The 21401-nt window shown below is 44.5% G+C and overlaps 1 protein-coding gene across 3 annotated transcripts in view; it reads right to left on the reverse strand.

Annotated features, from left to right (window-relative positions):
* Nucleotides 1-21401, reverse strand: part of ADGRF1 (adhesion G protein-coupled receptor F1) — a 46261-nt gene that overhangs the window by 10409 nt on the left and 14451 nt on the right. For 2 of the 3 annotated variants that reach the window (XM_084753299.1, XM_084753301.1), the window contains exons 3-11: nucleotides 19437-19497; nucleotides 17508-17651; nucleotides 16031-16204; nucleotides 15002-15102; nucleotides 13285-13343; nucleotides 8607-8758; nucleotides 6159-6322; nucleotides 4293-4481; nucleotides 540-1913 (exon numbers count right to left, since the gene is read on the reverse strand). In XM_084753299.1, coding sequence (XP_084609425.1) covers nucleotides 540-1913; nucleotides 4293-4481; nucleotides 6159-6322; nucleotides 8607-8758; nucleotides 13285-13343; nucleotides 15002-15102; nucleotides 16031-16204; nucleotides 17508-17651; nucleotides 19437-19497 — 2418 coding nt within the window. The remainder of the gene's footprint in view (nucleotides 1-539; nucleotides 1914-4292; nucleotides 4482-6158; nucleotides 6323-8606; nucleotides 8759-13284; nucleotides 13344-15001; nucleotides 15103-16030; nucleotides 16205-17507; nucleotides 17652-19436; nucleotides 19498-21401) is intronic. The other variant, XM_084753300.1, reaches the window with a different exon arrangement.

Genomic DNA, 21401 nt, shown 5'->3' on the forward strand with positions numbered 1-21401 from the left:
GGGATTTGTAAGAGACATAATAATCTGTTTCAGCTCCCCTGCTATTGGAGAGAACAGAGCCATAGGCCCTTCATACATTAATAAGCATGGTTGGGTTGCAGGAACATATTATTTACAAGATCTGGCTGCTGGTGTCAGGTTGCTGGCCTCTGTTTATTAAATTCCAGGGACTTGCTTTGTATCTGTCAAGGTCAACAAGTATTTTTGAGTCATGTCTCTTTCTCTGCTTTGTCAGAGATTTGTACAAGGCATGGGAGGACTGCGTCAACCACAAGAGACATAAACGTTGGTTATGTGACCTCTGATAGATTTAAGCTCTGCAGTGGGTTACTGGGAAAGTCTACTTCAGAATGAATACATCAGCATTCTTCTTCAGTGAAATGATGGGGGAAACGGATGGATTTGGTCTTCTCACCGTTTCCCTGTTATGGACTTGTGGGAGCCAAGGATATATGAGGCCATCTTTACCGACCAGCCTTAGCTCTCTGTACTTATTCCAATGGCATTAGCCCATCATGCATTGTGTTTATTGTCCTTACCTGGAAAGCATTGAGTAAAGCGAAAAGAACATGCCAAGCCAGAGTCTGGCTGTCCACCATTGTTCCTATGCCGAAGCCCCAGGTGAGCCCTAGCAGCGGGGTCAGCACCAGGAGGCTCTTTCCCATGCGGATGGCAGTGGCCTTGTCATCCTGATTCAGTCTTTCTCCGATCGCTGGCCTCCAAAGCTTCCGGAGGACCAGCAGCACCACGACCAAGTTCACAGCCACAATCGTCAGTGCAGGAACAACAAATGCCAACAGAGGTTTGCTCTCATCAGACCAATTAAGCCAACACACATTGTTTCTTCTGTAGCTCTTGCTAGGTTGGGTGACGGCAATGGTGATGATGGATATAAGGAGGGGGCACCCATAGCCCAGACAGAAGCCAATAGCCATCATGGTAGTCACGGCCATGTGATGGAACACGAAGACGATTCGATAAGCCAGCAGGATGCCAAGCGCAAGCATCCAGAAGAATAAGGCAAGGTAGAAAAAGTGGGTGAAGAACACCGCAGCTACACAGACCCCTGAAGGGCTGGCAGAGCTGTCCACAGTGGCAGCAATAATAAACCAAACGTCAGCAATTAAGAGCGACAGGGCGATGTTCACCAGGCAAACGTTGCGTGCGTGTGAAGTTTGGCTTTTCTTGGTCTGCTTCCAAAACAGACCCTCGATGATCAGGCATAAGATTAGACTTGCAATGGAGATGCCCAGCCCTATGTATGTGATCCATGTGGTTACCACAGGGACCACTGAGGAGGGGACAAAGGGTGACATGAGCATGGAGAAGGAGGTCAGGTGAGAACACCGGCACTGTACGGTGTCTGGAGTTTCGTCAACTAGTTGGCAGCCTGCGTTGCTCCATTTCAACTGACTGAAATCCCAAAACACACAGTGAGGCTGGCTCAGGTTCTGCTTTATCTTGGAAAAGTTGAGGGAAATTTCAATGATGGAATGGTTCTGGATAAGAGTGGATATCACGGGCCCATTGACCTCCGCGTTTCCTTGGTGGGTAGTGGGTAGAATGTTCCCAAAGGTCAGTGAGGCCATGTTGATGACAGCCTTTGGATGGGAATTCTGATCTAGTTTAATACACACATGGCCTTGGACAGGCCGAGAAGCATTTTGTTCTATTTGTTGTATCATTTCCACCTGGTAGCTGTAAGGTTCCGTGCTTTGGTACACTAGATTCCCTTTCCAGTCAATGAATTCTAGAGAAATATTAAGGGGCAGGGCCGTGGAAGGTATAAGAGCACTGATGTTTTCCAGTGTCTCTAGAAGCCGGGAGCTGGCGTCCATTTCTCTTTGCAATAAAACTGTCCAGTTAGCTATGGAAGTTGAATTCAGAATATGATCAGCTATGTTGATGACTTCCTGAAACACAAGACTCAAAGTCGGTTTAGGTCTTCTGAGACAGGAGAGCCAAGAGTGGAAGCTGGCTCGTGTTAAGTATAGGGAAAAGAGTGTTTTTAATTGAAATTAAATTAAAATAATATTGGTGAGTTGAGGATCACGGTTAAAACCTCATGAATTACATGTGTTTCTGTCATTGGATGTAATACAAGTGTTTTGGTCAAGATGGTATGGTACCTAAGTGGATAAAGGTGCCTGCTGCCAATCCAGGGGACCTGAGTTCAGTTCCCAGAACCCACATGATTGAAGGAGAGAGCTGATTCCCACACGTTGTCCTCTGGTCTCCACACGCATGGTGTGGAATGTGTGCAGCACCCACACATACACACACACACACACACACACACTAAATAATTTGTTTAAGTTGAGACTAGAGTGGTCACCCCAAGTCATCAGCAGTCACAATGGGGTTTCACTTCAGCATGGATGAATAAGCATCTCACAACACACAGGTGTGCTTTCCTTTAGCTCTGAGATGGGAAAGATGAATTTGTGAGAAGACAAGGACAGAAGTGTGACTTCAACATCTTCCCCGTTTTGTACTACTGTTAGAATTTGTTTATATTATATTAGATGTTATATTATTGTTATATCTTAGAAAGGGGGTGGGTCCAGAAGGGAGGAGAGGTGAGGAGAAACTGGGAGGAGTCCAGGGAGGGGAAGCAGTAATCAAAATACAGTATACGAACAACAATAAAACTATTTTCAATTTAAAAAATGAGCTGGTCACTTCATGCCATGGATGTTCAATTTTTAATTCAGGGGGTTTTAGTGTTGTTTACTGCATAAGAATATTCAGTGGCAATCCTTAAAAACAGTGCCATTTTGAATTGTTAGCTGAGGAGATGGTTAAGCACTTCCTGCTCTTTCAGAGGACTCAAGTTCACAATATTACTATCTCAGCCTCTCAAGTGCTAGAATTACAAGCCTATGACACCAGGCTTTGCATGGCATTCCTTTTTTTTTTTTTTTTTTTTAATAGAGAATAGATTTAGCCAGGCATGGTGGCCAAAGGCACTCATGAGTCAGAGGCAGGTGGATCTCTGTGAGTTTGAGGCTAGCCTGATCTACAAAGTAAGTTCAGGAATGCCAAGGACACAGAGAAATCCTGTCTTGGAAAAAAAATTTTTTTCCATAAAATATATTCTGATTACTGCTTCCCCTTTCTGTCTCCCGCAACCTGCCCTCCCACCCACCCACCCAAATCCACACCCTTTATTTCTTTCGTTAGGAAACAAACAAACTGGAATAGGAAAAAAAAAAAACAGAAAAAAGAACAAGAAAGACCACAAGAAGCACATATAGACACAGATGAGCACACGACACGTTTGCACACACAGAAATCCAGTAAAAACACAAAATTGGAAACTATAATATATACTCAAAGGACATGTAAGGAAAAACAAACAAAAAAAGGCTGAGAAAGCAGTATGGGACAAATAATGAGTTCATTTTGGGTTGGCCGTATCTACTGCTGGGCATAAGGTCCTTTAAGAGTGGTGCCATTCTTATAGTGACCAAATATTATCATGTCATTTTTTAGTCAAAATCTAAATATCTAAACTAAACTAGCCAGGAGAAAAGAGGGGATTTTTTTGTTGTTATTGTTGTTGTTGGTTGGTTGGTTTTCAGTTTTTGGTTTTTTGAGACAGGGTTTCTCTGTGAAGCCTTGGCTGTCCTGGGCTCACTTTGTAGACCAGGCTGGCCTCAAACTCATAGAGATCCCCCTGCCTCTGCCTCCCTGAGTTTTAGAATTCTAGGCATACACCACTATGCCCAACTGAGAAAGGAGTTCTAAAATTGTTCACTGTATACAATGAACTCACAAGATCGACAGACTAAATTGAAATCTGTGCACGGACAGAAGACTTGGGATTGAGGGAAAGTGTAAGCTTTTGTGCTATTGAACATGGGCATTAATATTTTATTTCTCCTCTCCCCAGATCCCATACTTGGTATTGAACCTTGGGCCCAGCACTCTATTATTGAGCTAACACCTCCAAGTCCTATGAATTCACTGTATAGTGTAGAAAAGCCAATGAAGCTCACACCAGGACTGTTACATAGCTTCTCTGCTTTTCCCAACAGTTCCCCCATCATCTGGGCTTTTATTACACCTCCCACAAGATGGAACATTTCAAGTGGGACCTCCAGTTTGGGTGTAGTGGTACATGCCTGTAAGCACAGCAACTCAGTAGGCTAAACCAGGATGGGTTCCAGGAGTTCAAGGCTATCCTGGACTATGTATTGCATGCCAGTCCAAGCAAAGCTACATTGTGAGACCCAGTCTCAGAAGAGCTAAATAAAATAAATTATAAGTAAATAGTCAGCCCTTCATACCTTCAGTGTCAAATTAGACACTGCGAAGGAGTTCGCCTGAGACACAGATGAAATGTTGTGCAGAAGCGACACCACAGAAGCCAGATTCCCAGCTGTGGTGGACGGGTTTTGCTGAACGATGGTGGAAAGATTCCGCACCAGAGATGACACATCTGCCTCTGTGATCTTGCCTGCAATCATACTGAACTTCTAAAAATAAAATAAAATAAAATAAAAAGATTAAATTCTATGGTTAAAAAACAAACAGAAATTCTTACACACCATTAGACTTAAGTCAGACGTCTTGGCTACAGAGCAAACAGTGCAGTGTATCAGTGCAACAATGGTGACTGTGGTTCAGTGATTCTAGGCACTGTGCTTAACGCGTAATAGTAAGTTGTTGATTGAGCATCTTAAACATTCTTTGAAGGAAGCAGTGTTATTATTGATATTTCAGCACTAAAGGAAACTGGATCATAAAACATACTCTGAAAGACATTTTCAAATATACCGTAATCTTTTATAGAAAAACAGATGATCAGTGAGATTTGGTGACTTGGCAAGGACTACTCAGCTAAGAGTGGCGCTGCCAGTACTGAGCTCTGCCAGTACTAACCCTGTACTTTCTGTATAGGATGAGAAGATAGGTGGACACATGTGCCACGTTGACTGCTTGGCTTGGATCAACCCCCACTGTGTAGCTAGGTTTAGAATCTCACTTCTTCTCAGCCACCATCTTGTTCTGCTAGGATAGGGTAACTTGGAAGGGGGTAAGCAGGAGTGTTTGCTTCCATCAATACAAGTTGACCCATGATCCCAGATCCCACCCAACCTCCATGTTCTTCTTAGTAGACTGCACTGGCCCCCGATGCTCTCACATCCTGGGATGAACTGGTTCTCACTATTGCCATGCTCAGAACCAAGGTAAAGAAGGGGTCAGCAAGACCAGACTCCAGTGGTGACCTGCTCCTAGTTCACAGATGAGGCCACAGATGGCAGAAAGGACGAAGGAACTGTTCCCAGGTGCTTTGAGAGTCCTCTTTGGGGTTCTCTGTGGCGAGAGGAAGCCCTCTGCCAGGGATGGAAGCTCTACTCAATATGGATGTCTGCTACAAGAGTGCTGTCTGAAGCCAGTCTGGAAGACTTTCCCCTCTATTTGAATTCTCCTGTTCTGGACCATTTATCTCCTTTCTTTTAGTTTCCTTTCATGTCATCTTTCTCCTTCCTTCTTTCCTTTCTTCCTTCCTTCCTTCCTTTTTTTTTTTTCTTCCTTCTCTTTTATACAAAGCTAGAGTAGAATGCGTAACATTGGACAAGGAAATCAAGTGACTCTGTTTCCAGATCAGCATTACTGCTACCAGATGGACCACTAGCTGCTTGGTCTGTTTCCTGAAGTGTGTGTGTGTGTGTGTGTGTGTGTGTGTGTGTGTGTGTGTGTGTGTACATATATAGTTGGTAGACCAGATAGCTTTTAAGGTCTATGGCATGAATCATCCCGTCCAGTACTGCATTACTCAGTGGAAGGTATCTATACATTCTCACTTATATTAAGTGTACTGCCCTAGATCATGCTTCTGTTTCATCTTCGACTCCAAGGACCCCTGGATTTCCACATCTAGGTTAGTTGGCGCTTGAGCATCTGCCATATCTATTAGCATTGAGTGACTTTGCCCTACTAAGTCAATACTATCAACTTGGACATTTTCTGACTCTCTCAGTCATGCTCATAAGCCCTGGTTAACTGAGGCTCAACGGAGCCCTTACACTTCTGCACTGTGTCCAAAGATATAAAATGGTCATATTTGATCCTCTACCTAGCCACAATCTCCAGTAGATGCCCACTGTGAAATTCAAACTGCTAAGGCCCTAAAAAAAAAAATGTGTCACCTTCTTCAGCTCTTCCAGCTGGGAGAGCACGCAGGACTCTTTGGTGATCTGCCACTCAGAGGACTGGCACCTGACCGTGATGTGCCCGGTGAAGCCACGGCTGCAGGGTAGAGTGTATTCATCATTCTCAGACCCGAATCCAAAGGAGATGCTGTTACACTGAGCTGGAAAACAAGACATACAGGGAGGGAAATAACTTCAGAACATTCCAGCACTCTACCAAAAAATGCAGTGTTTAAGTTATATTTCCAGATTTAAAACCCAGGCAAAACTTGGAGTTATAGGTTCATTGTTGATGCCCAAGTGTTTCCTTATTTCTCTTTCTGCTTCCTTGATGGCTCTTGCTCAGAATAGTTTCTCCTTCCATGTATCTGACCAACACTAGAAACTTTGTTTTAATGGACTGGTCAGTATTAAGTGAAAACAAGGCAAGGTGTAATCACTGAAGAGAATATTAAAAAGAAAAGAGGTGGCTCAGTGGATTAAACACCTGCCATGCAAGCATAAGATTGAGAGTTCAGATCCTCAGAACCCACGAGAGCCAAGTGGACACACAGCAGCCCACCTGAAACCCCTCCAGCATTCAGAAGACAGAAACAAGAAATTCTCAGATCAAGCTGACCAGCCAAATTCACTGGAAATGATGAACTCCAGGCTCCTAAGAGACCCTGCCTTGATATTATAAGGGAGGAAAGCAACTGAGGAAGACACCTGACATCAGCTTTGTCCCTCCACATGCACACATGTGCACCCACACACGCTTGTGTCCATACACATGCAAACATGCATACACACATACACATGCCTATCACACACACATTGGTGTGGAGTTAATACTTGGTAATTTTGAAGATGCTATAGAACAAAGAATGATGGTGTGGCTGGAAGGTGGGAGATTGTCACTGGGGCATGGTCCTTCCTGGCAGGATCTTGTTTCAAAGCTGCTTCTACTGCAGTCACCAGGGACTCTTAGTGATACATTCCCCTGGAATTTTGACTTCCTCATTTTTTCTGTTCTAAATGTCTGGACATATCAGATAGTGTGTGAGTGTTTGCTGAGTGAATGCTGTTGGCAGACATGGGCAGATATTGTGACAGGAGATGCCGAAGGATGAATTTAAATAGTAAAATGAGCGCACAGCATTTATTGCCAACTGCAGACCTCCTGACCTGCGTTTGATATTTGTTACAGACCCAACCCCTCCGCTGCCCATCCCTTTGCCTGCGCTCTACAACCACTCCGGATTGCATGCCTTTCTCAGCTTCTCTGAGATCAGTAGATTCTTTGGATGCCATACACGAGTGAGTCCATACAGTGTTGTTCTTTCTCTTTCCGGCTTAATTTCATTTAACACAATGTCCTCTAGACTCATCCATATTGCCACAGGTAACGAGTATCATCCTTTTCAAGCCTGAGGGTCCTGCACATTTCAGAATAGCTGGGAAGAGGGTGTTGACTATTTACATTGCAAAGAAATCATAAATGTTTGAGTTGATAGGCATATGAATTGCATCATTATGTAATATCAGCAACACTTAAAATAGTACATTATAATCTTATAAATATGCATGATTATTATGGGTCTAATTTTTTTAAAAATCTAAGATATTAGGCTTAAGGGTGAAAAATCCATAATCCCAGGACTCAGAAGGCTGGGGCGGGGGTGGTGGCTTGAGGATTGGAAGCCAGTCTGGGTTACAGAGAGAAACTCCCAAAAAATAGAAGAGAAAGAAGGAAGAAAGGAAGAAAGGAAGGGGAAGAGGAGAGGAGAGAACATTTTCCTGGGAGGGGAGTCTGGATGAGTATATGTCTCGATTAGGACACTCTGGGCTGGTCTGTGGTAGATTTTCTTATCTGGGTTGGTTAACCAATGTAGGAAGATGCACCCTGAGTGTGGGTGTCACCATTTCAGGGACTGGACCCTGGACTTTGTCTGTGAATATGACTGTTTCTACTTCTTGCTGCCTTGACTTGCCCACTAAGATGGACTGTAACCAGAAAGCGTGAAGAGAATAGACCCTTTCTCCCCTAAGTTGCTTGCATCCAGGTGTTTGACCTCACCAAGGGGACATGAACTAAGATGATAATTTAGAAACTGTAGCGAGAGGTGGGCGTGCACATTTCCCCCTTGGTTCTTCAGGTAGTGATTTAAAACTACTGTCAGCTCCAAGGCTTCCCCGGTGTAAACTGCTGAGTCATCTCCTTCACAGCCTGTAGTGAGGTCAGTGTTCCCAGATGTTTATCTGAGAGGCTCAGATCTCCAATTAGTAACTATCTCAGAGTCAACTGGGGTTGAGATTAACTGGCAGTGAGGGGAAAGCTGCCAGTTTCTACCAAAAGTAGGTTTTAGAAGAATCCTCTTAGAAATGGGCATCTACAAATTCTTTTCTGAGGACACCACGCATGACTAATGAGAGACTGAAGCAAATATGGGGACCCAGCATTACCTTTCTGGAACACTCTGAAAGAGCCTTCTTTGATTGGAAACTGACTTCTCAGGGCCTCCTGTGCCTTTGCAGCCTCCTGTTTAATGGCAGCCAGGAGCTCAGCTGTGCTACTGGAGCCAGTCACTTCATAGCCAACAATGATGCTTCCTTCTCTGCAGTGAGGGTGTGGGAAGAAAATAAAGATTCACTCTCTTTTGATTTAGTTTCTCAGGGCATATCTGTAAATGCATGTCATGGAGTCATTGGAAACAAGCAGATCTGCTGTGTACCTTCATGGAGTTGAGAAACAAGCAACACACACACACAGGCACACTCGCACATATAACTATATGCACACATGCATGCACACATATATTTGTCTTCATGAATGCATATGTTCATATTCATTTGCATGCATATGCATGCCCATATGCACACACATTCATGCACATGCCCACACACTTCTCTAAATGTTAAATGCCATGAGAGACAGGTAGACAATGACAGGCATAGAAGGTGGAAGTAAATGCCTCACACTAAATATGGCTGCCTGGAGAAGGTTTCTCTGTTAAAAATATCCCTGTTTTCTGAAATAGACCCATATGATGATGTCTTGTGAAGAAAAGGATTTTCTTTTGTTTATCCTTCTAGGTAACAGTTTATTATTGAGGGAACTCAGCCCTACCAGGGCAGGAGCTCAAACGGGGCAGGAACCTGGAGGCAGGAACTGACGCAGAAGCCATGGGCGAATAAGACGTACTGGCTTGTTCCCCATGGCTTGCTCCGCCTGCTTCCTTATAGCACCCAGGACCACCTGCCCAGGGATGGCGCCACCAGCAATGGGCTGGATCCCACACCAGTCAGTGGTTAAGAAAATGCACTATGGTCTTGTGTACAGTCAAATCCTGTGCAGACATTTTCCCAATTAAAAGTTGTAAAACTAGCCAACTAGACAAGAAGAGAAGGGCCGGCGATGAGCAGCACATTGGGTGGCAGGCAAGTGTCTATAAAAGCTCTGGGACAGGCAGTGAGTTTGACAAACTTAAAGAGCAGGTTGACTAGTGTAATAGGGGAGAGAGGAAGGTAGGAAGTAATGCAGGGAAACAAGCTAAAAGAGGCCAAAGAGAAAACAGAAAGATGAGCTAAGGAAGAGGTGGTTTGGCTTGAATTAGTTGGATAACCATTAATGTGGAAACCTTTATTATATTTGATGTATTTGCTAGGAAAGCAGACTTGGGCTGTCTAAGAAAGAAACTGCTTAAGAATAACCACACAGAGCGGGAAGAGTATTAGTGTATGTACACCGTGGAATGCCACTGGGCAATGAAAAGGGGGAAAACCAGGAACTGCAAGTACTTCATGCTAAGTGAACGGAACCCAGATAATAAAACAAAACAAGCCAAACAAACATTCTTGAGCAGATTAAACCAGCTTAAGGAAGTAGAAATCAGAGCCAGTGGTTGCTTCTTGTGGAGGGTGTGGAGGGACTGGCTGGAAAGGAACCGGAAGAGCAGGAGGTACCGGAAGTGTCCTGTCTGGGTGGGACAGGCTGTGTGCAGTTGGTCAGATCTGGTGGAACCATACACTGGGGGCCTCTGTGTACAGCACGGTGTGTTTACTATGCCTCAGAATGTAACTAAGAGCAGACTATGGCTCATGGTTTGAGTCCAACAGGCAGAAGAACTGGTGAGAAGGTGGAGAAGGAAGGTTGCTGGCCGGGAGTGGGTGGACTGAGGGAGCCAGGGCGGCAGACATGTGTTTGACAGGCTCACGGGAAGAGCAATTGAGATGTCAGGTTGCTGGCTTAGTGATCAGGATTCAGGGAAGAGGCCAAGGCAAGGTGACAAGGTTGGAAATCTCAGGTAGATGGTGTCTAAAGCCAGCAAATATGAGCGCACATGTGTTAATGAGATGATCCCTGTGGTTGTTCTATGAGATCAACACTGTGTTACCCTCACTCTTTTGTTTTGTGTTTTGAGGATGGGGCTCTCACTCTATAGGCCAGGCGGGCCTGCAAGTCACTAGGAAACCCAGGCTGGCTTGGAACTTGCAGCAGTCCTCCTCGGCTCAGTTTCCTAAGTGCTGAGAATACAGATGTGACGAAGAGAAGCCAGGTTAGGAAGTTAGTAGCTGATAAGACCTTCTGAAGCTCGAAAGTACAAACTCTTGATGCTTTTGTCATGATAAGGTCCACCCTGTGCCGCTTGCCAACTGTTTCTCCTAGCTATTGTTTGTTTTGTTTTGAGACAAAAGCTCCCTGTGTAATCCCGGCTAACCTTGATTTCACTTTGTACTCTAAGTCAGTCAAGAAACAGTGGAGACTGGCGAGGATGTGGGGAGAGAGGAACACTCCTTCATTGCTGGTGGGAATGCAAACTAGTACAACCACTTTGGAAATCTATCTGGTGCTATCTCAGAAAAATGGGAATAGGGCTTCCTCAAGACCCAGCTATTCCACTCCTTGGAATATACCCAGAAGATGCTCCAGCACACAACAAGAAAATTTGCTCAACCATGTTCATAGCAGCCTTATTCATAATAGCCAGAACATGGAAATAGCCTAAGTGTCCCTCAATAGAAGAATGGATAAAGAAACTGTGGTACATATACACTATGGAATACTATTCAGCTATTAAAAACAAGGAATTCCCGAAATTTGTGGATAAATGGATTGAGCTAGAAATGATCATAATGAGTGAGTTAACCCAGAAGCAGAAAGACTCAAATGGTATATACTCACTTATATCTGCATATTAGCCCAAGGGGCATGTCCCACGAAAGCCTTCACTTACCAGGAAACTGAGACAGAGGAGAGAACATTCTAGTGGGACTCTAGATGAGAGAATCATGGGAGAAAGGCAAAGTAGAAGGATCCAGAGGGTCCTAGAAGCCTACAAGTAGAGCATTATGATAGGCAGATTTGGGCCCAGGGGTCCCGCTCAAACTAAGGCACCAGCCAAGGACAATACAGGCGGTAAACCTTAAGCCCCTACCCAGATCTAGCCAATGGACAGAACACTCCCCACAGTAGAGTGGAGAGTGGGATATGACTTTCTCACATACTCTGGTGCCTCACCTTTGACCATGTCCCCTGGACGGGGAGACCTGGTGGCAATCAGAGGAAGGACAGCAAGTTACCAAGAAGAGACTTGATACCCTATGAGCATATAGAGGGGGAGGTAATCCCCCTCAGGAACAGTCATAGGGGAGGGGAATAAGGGGAAATTGGGAGGGAGGGAAGAATGGGAGGATACAAGGGATGGGATAACCATTGAGATGTAACAAGAATAAATTAATAAAGGAGGAAAAAAAAAAAAGAAAGAAACAGTGGAGATCCCCCTGCCTCCACGTCACGAGCTCCAGGATCACAAGCATGCACCCTCACACCTGGTTGTGTGAGTTTTTGTTGTTGTTGTTGTTGTTTCTGTTTTTGGATGTAAACATTATTGGATGTGGATCTCAGATTCATCCAATAGTACACTGACAGCAACAGCAAAAAATAGAAAAGGATCCATTGTATAGATTCAACATTTTTTTAATGGGGGAAAGCAGTGTTCTCTGCATTTTATTTATTTATTTATTTGTTTATTTATTTAAGTTTTTTTGAGGCAGGGTTTCTTTATGTAGCCTTGGCTGTCCTGGACTTTGTAGACCAGGCTGGCCTTGAACTCATAGTGATTCACCTGCCTCTGCCTCCCGAGTGCTGGGATTAAAGGCATGCGCCACCATGTCTGGCCTCTGAGCTGCATTTTAAGAAAACTATTCCCATGAGACTTCCTAAATGACTTTACGGAATAAGAACATATTTATAGCAAGTGTTGTTGAAATTTTCCCATGACTAGTTTGAAGTTAACCATGGAAAAAAAATAGTGAGTCAAATTTCTTTGACCTCTAAGCTACTTCTCCCGGCAAGCAGACTACAAGCAACTGGCCATCAAGGCACACATGCTCAACTCCAAATAACTCTGAATTGAATCATAAGCAAAAGGCTAATTTACTAAATATCTCTTTATTTGCTATAGACAGTGAATTCTGAGTTTTGAGCCACAGTCTATACTTGATATTTTCCCGGAAGGATATTTTATACTAGGTTCCTATCCTGAGTCCAAATCAAATGACATCATGTCTGCTGTGGTAGTGAATGTTCACCCCTCTGCACCCACATCCCTCATGCCACCCCTCATCTTTCCCTGGACCTGGGTACCACGATTTCCCCCATTGCTTCCAGGTCTTCCCTTATGACCATGTGTTTACAATTCTTTATTATGTATGTGTGTATGTATTCTTCTGTTCAAGAGTGTATATGTGTGGCTCACATGTACATTCACATGAGTACTGGCATGTGAAGACCAGAGAACGACCTCAGGTTGTCGTTAGGAACGGCATCTACTTCTCTTGAGACAGGATCTCTCACTGCTCTGGATCTCATTAGTCTTGCTGGCCAGTAAACCCGATGGATACCCTGACTCTACCTTCCCAGCACTGAGATTACGTGTGTGCACTACCGTGCCAGGCGTTACTATGTGGGTTCTGAGGTCCGACTTCAGACCTCAGGGCAGCAAGGTACACACTTACTGACCAAGCTGTCTCCCTAGCATTGGCTTTACAGTTCTGTCAAGACCAGCAGCAATATCACTGGGCATTCTCAGGATTGGTGTAGGATTCTAGAGCAGCCCTTCTAAGACCAGATGTGACTTACCGAAATTGGATGACGTGAACGGACTCAAAACCATGGATTCCTCTGTACGCTTCTTTAAGCTTAGAGAGAAAACAAAAGGCAATGACTCAGTCTTTGTCCTCACACATCGAAAAGACATTGGAGCAAAATACAGATGCAGACAATAAATAAACCAATAACAGATGAGCAAAGGAAGAAGGGACCACAAAAAGAAGTCACATGTAACAAATACAGTTAAAACAACAATTGAGAACACAAGAGCACAATTTACTTTTGAGGATGCAAGAAAGCGTGAACGATCAGAGGCTAGTGAGATGGCTCTGTCAGTAAACTGACTGCCACTGTCATGAGGACTTGAGGTCAGATTCCTAGCGCTCACGAAAGTGAGGTATATAGCCACATACACCGGTAACCATAGCGCTGGGAAGTTGAGACAGGAAGATCCTGTCCCTTGTTGGTCAACCAGTCTTGCCAGTTGGTGAGTCCAGCAGGAGACCTTGTCTCAAAATAATAACAATAATAATGTGTGGCTACCTTTTAATTGGAAAGCACTTGACAACTACTTCTGGCCTTCACATGTGCACACAGAGAGAGGGGGTGATGATGGTGGGGTAATCAGCATCTTAGAATATGGGGAATAGGGTACTAAAAATTATAATACATGTACCCAAATCTATGTGCTGGTCCTTTACATAGGCACATTGACTGGTCTGTTCTTACATGACTTTGCTTTGAAATCAAGTTTTAGTCAGTAACTCTCTTCAGCTTCTAAGAGATGCTATGTGTGGAACAAATTAAAAGGCTGACAATTGAGCTTAGGTTGTGGTCGTTTATTACGTGTAATTAAAAGTCATAAAATAGTCAAAAAGCCTTAGTATAGTATTCAAGTAAATAAGCAAAACTGAACCCAAGACACTTGAGAGGTTAACTGAAAAAAATCTTAGGAAAATGCTCAAGGAAATGTCAACTGTGGCCAGAGCAAATAGTGGCTCTGTAAGAACGCATCAGAAAGAAGTAATTAAATATTGTATAAGGGACCGAAGAGTTGGCTCAGGGGTTAGGAGCATGCAGAGGACCTGAGTTCCCGGTTCCCAACATCCATGCTGTGTGACTCACAGCCACCCATAAGTGTAACACCAAGGGATCTGATGGCCTCTTCTGGGCTTTGTGAGCACATGCACTCATACATGCACATACCCATACCCCCCACACACAAGCACACACATGTGTGCCTACATGCCTGTGCAAATTTAAAATTTAATAAATATGTAAAAAAATGTTATTAAGAGGCTACCTAGGGTGACTGTTCAGTCAGCAAAAAGCACTTGTCTTGCATGAAGACCTGGGTTAGAGCCCCAGAACCTACATTTTAAACAATGCAGATGTGATGGTGAATGTTTATAATCTCAGCACTGGGCAGGCAAAGAAAGCAGATCCTACTGACTTACTAGCCAGCCCAGGTGAATTGCTGAGCCCCAGGCTAAATGAAAGCCCCTGTCTAAAAGGGGGAAAAAGCCTGGATGGGAGGTAGTGGGGGGGGGGGAAGAAACCATAACATTTAAATCTGATTTTCTCTGTCCCCTACATGTGTGTACAGTACCCACATGGGTGCCCCCTACATACAAATATATGCACACATGTAACATAGGCATTAAATGCATGCTCTAAATTGAAAGGCACTCAACCTGGTGGTTAGGAAAGGAAAAAAAAAAAACCTTACATCATAAACAGCACGTACTTGGTTTTCAATTGTTGCCTTGTAGAAGGTGTATGCAACAGATGATGAATTCCAAAGGTCTTTGGGAAACTCTTTTTTAATTTCAAAAGTGCCTAAAATCTCTATGAGAAATAGGGGAATAAAGGAGTCTTGAGATCAAATAAATTTCTAACTTGATCTTATCAGCAGCATAAAATTATGAAAGTATACTTCCTAACCCGTGGGAGGTATTTCCATTTATTTTCATAAAATATATTCATCTAAAATAATACAAAGAAGCTGAGCAGAGGTTTCAGTGGTGAGTTACTAACAGTTGTGAGAACATGCCAGTGATCAACACAAGTCCCTCAACACTATGTGTGTGTGTGAGAGAGAGAGAAAGTGTATGTGTATGTGTGTGCATGTGTGTATGTGTGTGTGCACCTGCATGAGTGTGTGTTTGCTGGAGCATACCTGCATGTATGCATGGGTGCATATAGGGTGTATGTGTGTGTGTGAGTGTGTGTGCATGTGTGTTTGTGTGTGTATGTGTATGCATGTATGTGCGTGTTTATGAGTGTTTGTTCACATATGCCTGTGTGTGCACGTATGTGCACGCAGTGTGAGTCTGTGAGTGTGTGTGTGTATGTGTATATATATATATATATATATACACATACACTATATATATAGTGTGTGTGTGTTGCAATCTAGAGCATCCCTTTCAATATGATCACCAAGTATTCTTTCTGCACTCACACATCTAGAAGTGATGCTGGTAAAGAAGAGAAAAGGGGAGAAGGGAAATGTTCTGACTCCGAAGATGCCCACTAGCATTTCAGTGCATCTAGAACACAATAGAACCCAGCAATTACGGAGCTGAGCTGCGTGCGCCTAGCAGTTGAACTGACATCCAAACGGCATCTTGTGGTTTGGGTCTGCTGCCTTTAGGAAGCCTTCAGTGGGTGTCCACAAAGCTAACAGGGCACCTCCACCTTCAGCGTCAGCCACCCCAACCGGGCGTCGCTGTAGTATGCTGAGATAAGAGCACTCCAGCCACGGGGCACTTACTTCCTCTCTCACAGAAACTAATGCTCTGGCTGAGGCCTTTGAGAGGGCAAACGCAGCTTGTGAGGTATCCAGTTGTATGGAGGTAACAATTCCGGGGATTGAGGCAGGAGGGAGGAAACCACATGTAGCTGTCTTCACAGGCACACTCCAGAGATCCCCTTAGGCTTTTGCAGTCTACATATTGAAAAAGAAATAGAACATGTTCTCACGGGGTCTGCTTTCTAAACCAACTTCTGCTCAGTCCCAGAAAAATGGCAATGCTTTTAAGATACAGAAATGTCAAACTCCATAGACTCCGAGGCTACTGTGAAAATCCCAGCAAAGGTAAAACCCAAATGGCTGGCTTAGCATCCAAAATACAGCTATGGACCCCACAGGTATCCACTGTGATGGAAGAGAAAGGCAGAAGAACAGATCACAGCATAGAGATGCTGAAGGGGTGGGAAGGGTATCTGACCACTGTCTCACTCGAGCCCTCATCCGTCAGTACTCCGCATAGGAGGGCTGAAGACATGGCTCAGTGTTAGGAGCACATGCTGCTCTGCAGGGGGACCTGGGGTTGATTCCTAACACCCACATGGTGGCTCACAGGCATCTAGAAGTCCGATTCTGGCGAATCCAAAGCCTACTTCTGCCTTTCTCAGGTCCCAAGCATGCACAGAGTGCACACATATACAATCATGTACATAAAACATTTAAATGTATTAAAATTTTAGAAAGGTAGGATGATTTAGAGGTGGGGCACAGGATGAAAATATCTACCAGTTAACGTGTGTGGGTTATTTTGTATTGGACCTGACATACCCACCAAAATTCCTTGTGTCCTAACAGAAAGATGAAGCAGGATCTGATTCAGAAATGTACATGGAAGTGTGTAGTGAGTGCTTGTCAAACTCCTCCACTCCACCCCAGAGTTTCTGATCCAACAAGTTGGAACAAGGCGGAAGGATTTGCATTTTTATTCAGTTCCCTGCTCCTGCTGCTGCTGGGGATGCGAACAGTTTTATAGGCACAGTTTAACCAAGTCGTTAACCTTCCCTGGGACCCACTTCTATGGTTTGTTTTACCAAATAGTTCTTACAATCTTCAAGACACACAGTGGGATTTCAGATCCTGGCTTCATGAGGCTGGCCTGAGTCATAGAATACATTCTGGCCAATAAAATAGGACTAGATTTAATGCCTGTCTGGCCTCAGCCAAAGAATCCATTGCTTATGTGAGGGTCTCCAGGACTTTCACTTCTTTGTTACTCAGAATGGATACACTTGAAATAGAATCCCCCCACCCCCCCACCCATCAGCTGGTACCTGAGGGACGACCACAGACACAGCCCCCTTCCCAGCATGCAGTGGACACGTCACATAAAGAACTCACATTAGTTCCTGGTGCCACCGAGCTTGTGTGGAATGATCATTTCTCACCCACTGGCCCGCCCCTTTCCCTGTTTACACTCCCCGTCACTGGAGAGCTAACTTACATGTGGTGGCCTTCACTCTGATGATCTCGCTGGCCCAAGGTAAAGCTAGTGATGAAGAGTTCAAGGGCTCCAGAAACGTCTTCAATTCTCCCTTCTCCTCCAGATCTCTGTAAGTCATCTGAAGCAACAGCTCATATTCCTGATCTGAGGGAGAGAGGTGATGAGAAGGTGCCACTTAGCAAGTCATCCCCTCCTGCTCAGAGCTCCTGGGCTGTCCCTGATACTGTCACTGCGGTCTGCACATCCGAGACACTCACAAGTGACAGGCAGACGTGCCTCACACATGCCTCACTCACACAGCCCTCTCCTTCCCTCTTCTGTTAGGTCAATAGTTCCCTGTCCCACCCCAGACTCAGGGGGACACAGGCTGGATACATTCACTCTTCTCCTCCTCCACCCAGCTTTAGTGTCCGTGAAGTAATCTCCAACTAAGCATCCCCAAGTTACCCTCTCCAAAGAACTTGGGTTTTGTTCTGTTTTCTTTTCTTTTCATTGTTCCATTAATTAGTGGGAGTTTGGGGATTTGCTTAAAATACAGAAGCAAAATAGGGCCCGACCTTAGTTTGCATCTGTGCACACTTACCTCCAGCTACTTGTTTCTACAAATAAATACTTTTCTTTTCTGTCCCCCAAAGACAAGCCTTCTGTACTTGGTGTCCTCAGCTTCCACACGCCAGGCCCAGTCTTACCTCGAGCCTTTGCATGTGGTAAGTCTGAAGCCAGACTGACTGGGTTCCAATCTTCCTCACAGTTCCCATAGGCCTTAGGTGTACCCCAAAGATAGGGAACAGGCTAGATGTGGCCCTGGTCACTGTCTCAGGAGTTAGCGGTACTGAAACCAGATGGCCCCAATTTCAATCCTGTCTTACAGCCCCTGGTTCTGAGCCCAGTTCACTATCTTTAAAATAAAGATAGCTGTGAACAGTCATATGGTGAATGTGAGGGTTTTTATAACAGAATTAATAAAGGCTGCCATAGTGGCAGACCAATAAATAAATACTTGCTGTATTTTTATTGACAGTGTTATTATTGGGGAGCTCTTGTCTGAGGCATTCCATGTTGAAATTTTTGTTTCACTTCCCCATTGTTTTGCATGGAGATATATTTTATGCTATGGCTAGTATGTGGCCATATGCCATGTAAGTGTATTTAAATGCATTGCATGTCAGAATGGCTTTTATGGACTAGCCCTAGAACCCAGAAATCATCTGTGTGAATCAATGCTCTCATAAGGAAATACATTCGGTGCTTCAAACAGGCCTGCATATTAATATTCATGCCAGGATTTATCCCCAAGGTGAGAGCTCTGCCATTAATTCCATTCATAGTAGAGAGGTGCAAAAGTAAAAAGAGACTAAAAACAAATAACAGACTCCAGTCAGGGATGGTACAAGATGCTCATCTTCATCATCAGCTTCCCTATGCTTGTAGTCACAAGGAGACACAACTCAGGGTGTGTATTTGAAAGTGTTCCAGAGGAGTTTAAGTGAGAAGAGAAAACCCACCCTGAATGTGGATGGCACCATTCCAAGAGCAGAACAGACGGAAAAGGAGAGAAAACAAGCTGAGCATCAACGCTCATCCCGGAGTTCCCTGAATGTGGACCCAGTGTGACCAGTTGCCTTGAGCTCCCGCCGCCATTCCTTCCTGCCACGGTGGAGCGCATGGCTTCTTAAGTCATGAGCCTGAATGAACCTGTCCTCCCTTGTACTGCTTTGGTAAGGCATTTGGCCACAGAAGTAAATATACCAACTAATTCACCGTGTATTTAATCCTCAAAACAGTCTTGCTCTTAAGAATTAGTATTATTCTCACTTTACAAATTTAGACAATTTTGCAATGTGCCTGGTATCACCTGGCCATTGTTGAGGGAGGAGCCCTGTTTTCTTGGTGCCCATGCCCATCGCACCAGGATATCTAGGGTCTTACCTTGATGCTTTCTTTCACCCATACTGGACTCTCCTTTTGTTCTGTTGCCATCATTTTTCTGCTTAAAAAAAAAAAAAAGGAAACAAGGGCTGCAGAGATGGCTCCGAGGTTAAGAGCACTGTCTGTTCTTCCAAAGGTCCTGAGTTCAATTCCTAGCAACCACATGGTGGCTCACAGCCATCTATAATGAGATCTGGTGCCCTCTCTTCTGGTATGCAGGCAGACTACTGTATAAATAATAAATAAATCTTAAAAAAATAAAGGAAATAAGCTAACTAGGGTGAGGCTTTGAGATCTGCAAACCATAAGACCTGTTGTGTTTCCCAGATGGCCTGAAATCACTGATTTAATATCCAACCCAAGGACGGTGGGAGGTGGCTAAGAAAGGCCTTGTGAAGGCTATTTTGAGCCAGGACCTGAAGCAGGTGATGGTGCCTGCAGGAAAAGCTTTGCAGGAGACAGGAACAGCATGTGCACAGGCCCATTGCTATAGTTGTGCCCAATGGTGAAGATGGAGTCAGGGATTGGAGACTGTGAAGAAGTGAGAGAAAGGAGAAGAAGAGAAGGTGAGGCCCAGAGTTCACAGAGGCAGGTCATGTAGAGCTGTCAGACCACAGAAAGATTTTAACTTTCTGTGGGGAGGCAAGTGTTGCTGTGGTGTGTGTGTGTGTGTGTGTGTGTGTGTGTGTGTGTGTGTGTGTGTGTGTGTGTATGTGTGTGTGTATGTGTGTGTGTGTATGTTATGTGTGTGTGTATGTGTGTGTATGTGTGTGTGTATGTGTATGTGTGTGTGTATGTGTGTGTGTGTATGTGTGTGTGTGTGTGTGTGTGTGTGTGTATGTCTGTGTTTTGCAAGCACATGGGTTTATTAGTGAGTGCACCCATGTGCACATGAGAAGGCCAGGGGGAGCTATTGGGTGTCTTCCTTGATCTCTCTTTAGTTTATGCATAGGACTTAGGGTTTCTCGCTGCAATGGAGCTGGTTGCTCTGTTGGCTAGAACACCTGGCTTAGTGTCTGCCTGGCTCCACCCCCCAGGACTGGGTTACAGCTATGCCTGAAATTTTTTTTAAGTGCATGCTGTGGATTCCCGCACAGGTCTTCATGCTTGCAGACCAAGAGCTCTTCTCCAGTAAGTTGGCTCCGTCTGGTTTTAGTTATTAACCCCCACCCCCACCCCATCACCGTGATCTAGCCAGGGTTTAAACAGGAGGAACAAAGAGAAGATTCACTGCGACTACTTTACAGGAGCCTTAATCCCGAAGGCAAGTTAAGAATAGCGAAGCACAGAAGCAAGGAGAGCATTTCTTGACTCAGGTTACCGAGGTGATACAGGGACCAGACAATGAAGATGGAGATGAAGGTGGTGGCAGTTGGGAGGTTAGAAGTGTCTGGGCTTCTGTATATATTTTAAAGATAATTTTTAAAGGTGGCTTAAATATGCAACATAACAAGACTCAGGCAGGGCACTATTTTTACCCATATGGTAAGAGGTTGGGGCCATAGGAAAAGAAGAGTAAGTTTAGTAAGAAAAAAATCAGGGGTTCAGTTTGTGACCCATAAAGTTGAGGGGTACAAGTGTCCAAATGGATGGTGAGTCCAATGAGTGAGGAGTTCAGGGAGTTTGGGGCGGAGCTTTCCAATGAAGATGCACACTGGGACTCATCAGTGAGTAGAAAACATTCAGACCTAGTACAGGTGAAGGAAAGCGAGTAGCCCATGGCTGAGGTGATGGTCCAGTTGTTAACACACTTGCTATTCAAGGGTAAGGACTGACTGGAGTTTGGATCCACAGAACCTATGTAAGTGTGGGGTAGGTAAGGTGACCTGCCTCCAATTCCAGCCTTGGAAAGTAGAGACAGAGTCCCCAGAGCAAGCTGTCCAGCAAGAGTCATCGTATCACTGACCTCTGGGCCTAAGAGATTCTGCCTCAATAGAGAAAGTGGAAAAACAACTGGGGAGGTTT

This window comes from Acomys minous (genome assembly GCF_964271855.1).
Source record: "Acomys minous genome assembly, chromosome: 13".
In the NCBI taxonomy this organism is placed as follows: Eukaryota; Metazoa; Chordata; class Mammalia; order Rodentia; family Muridae; genus Acomys; species Acomys minous.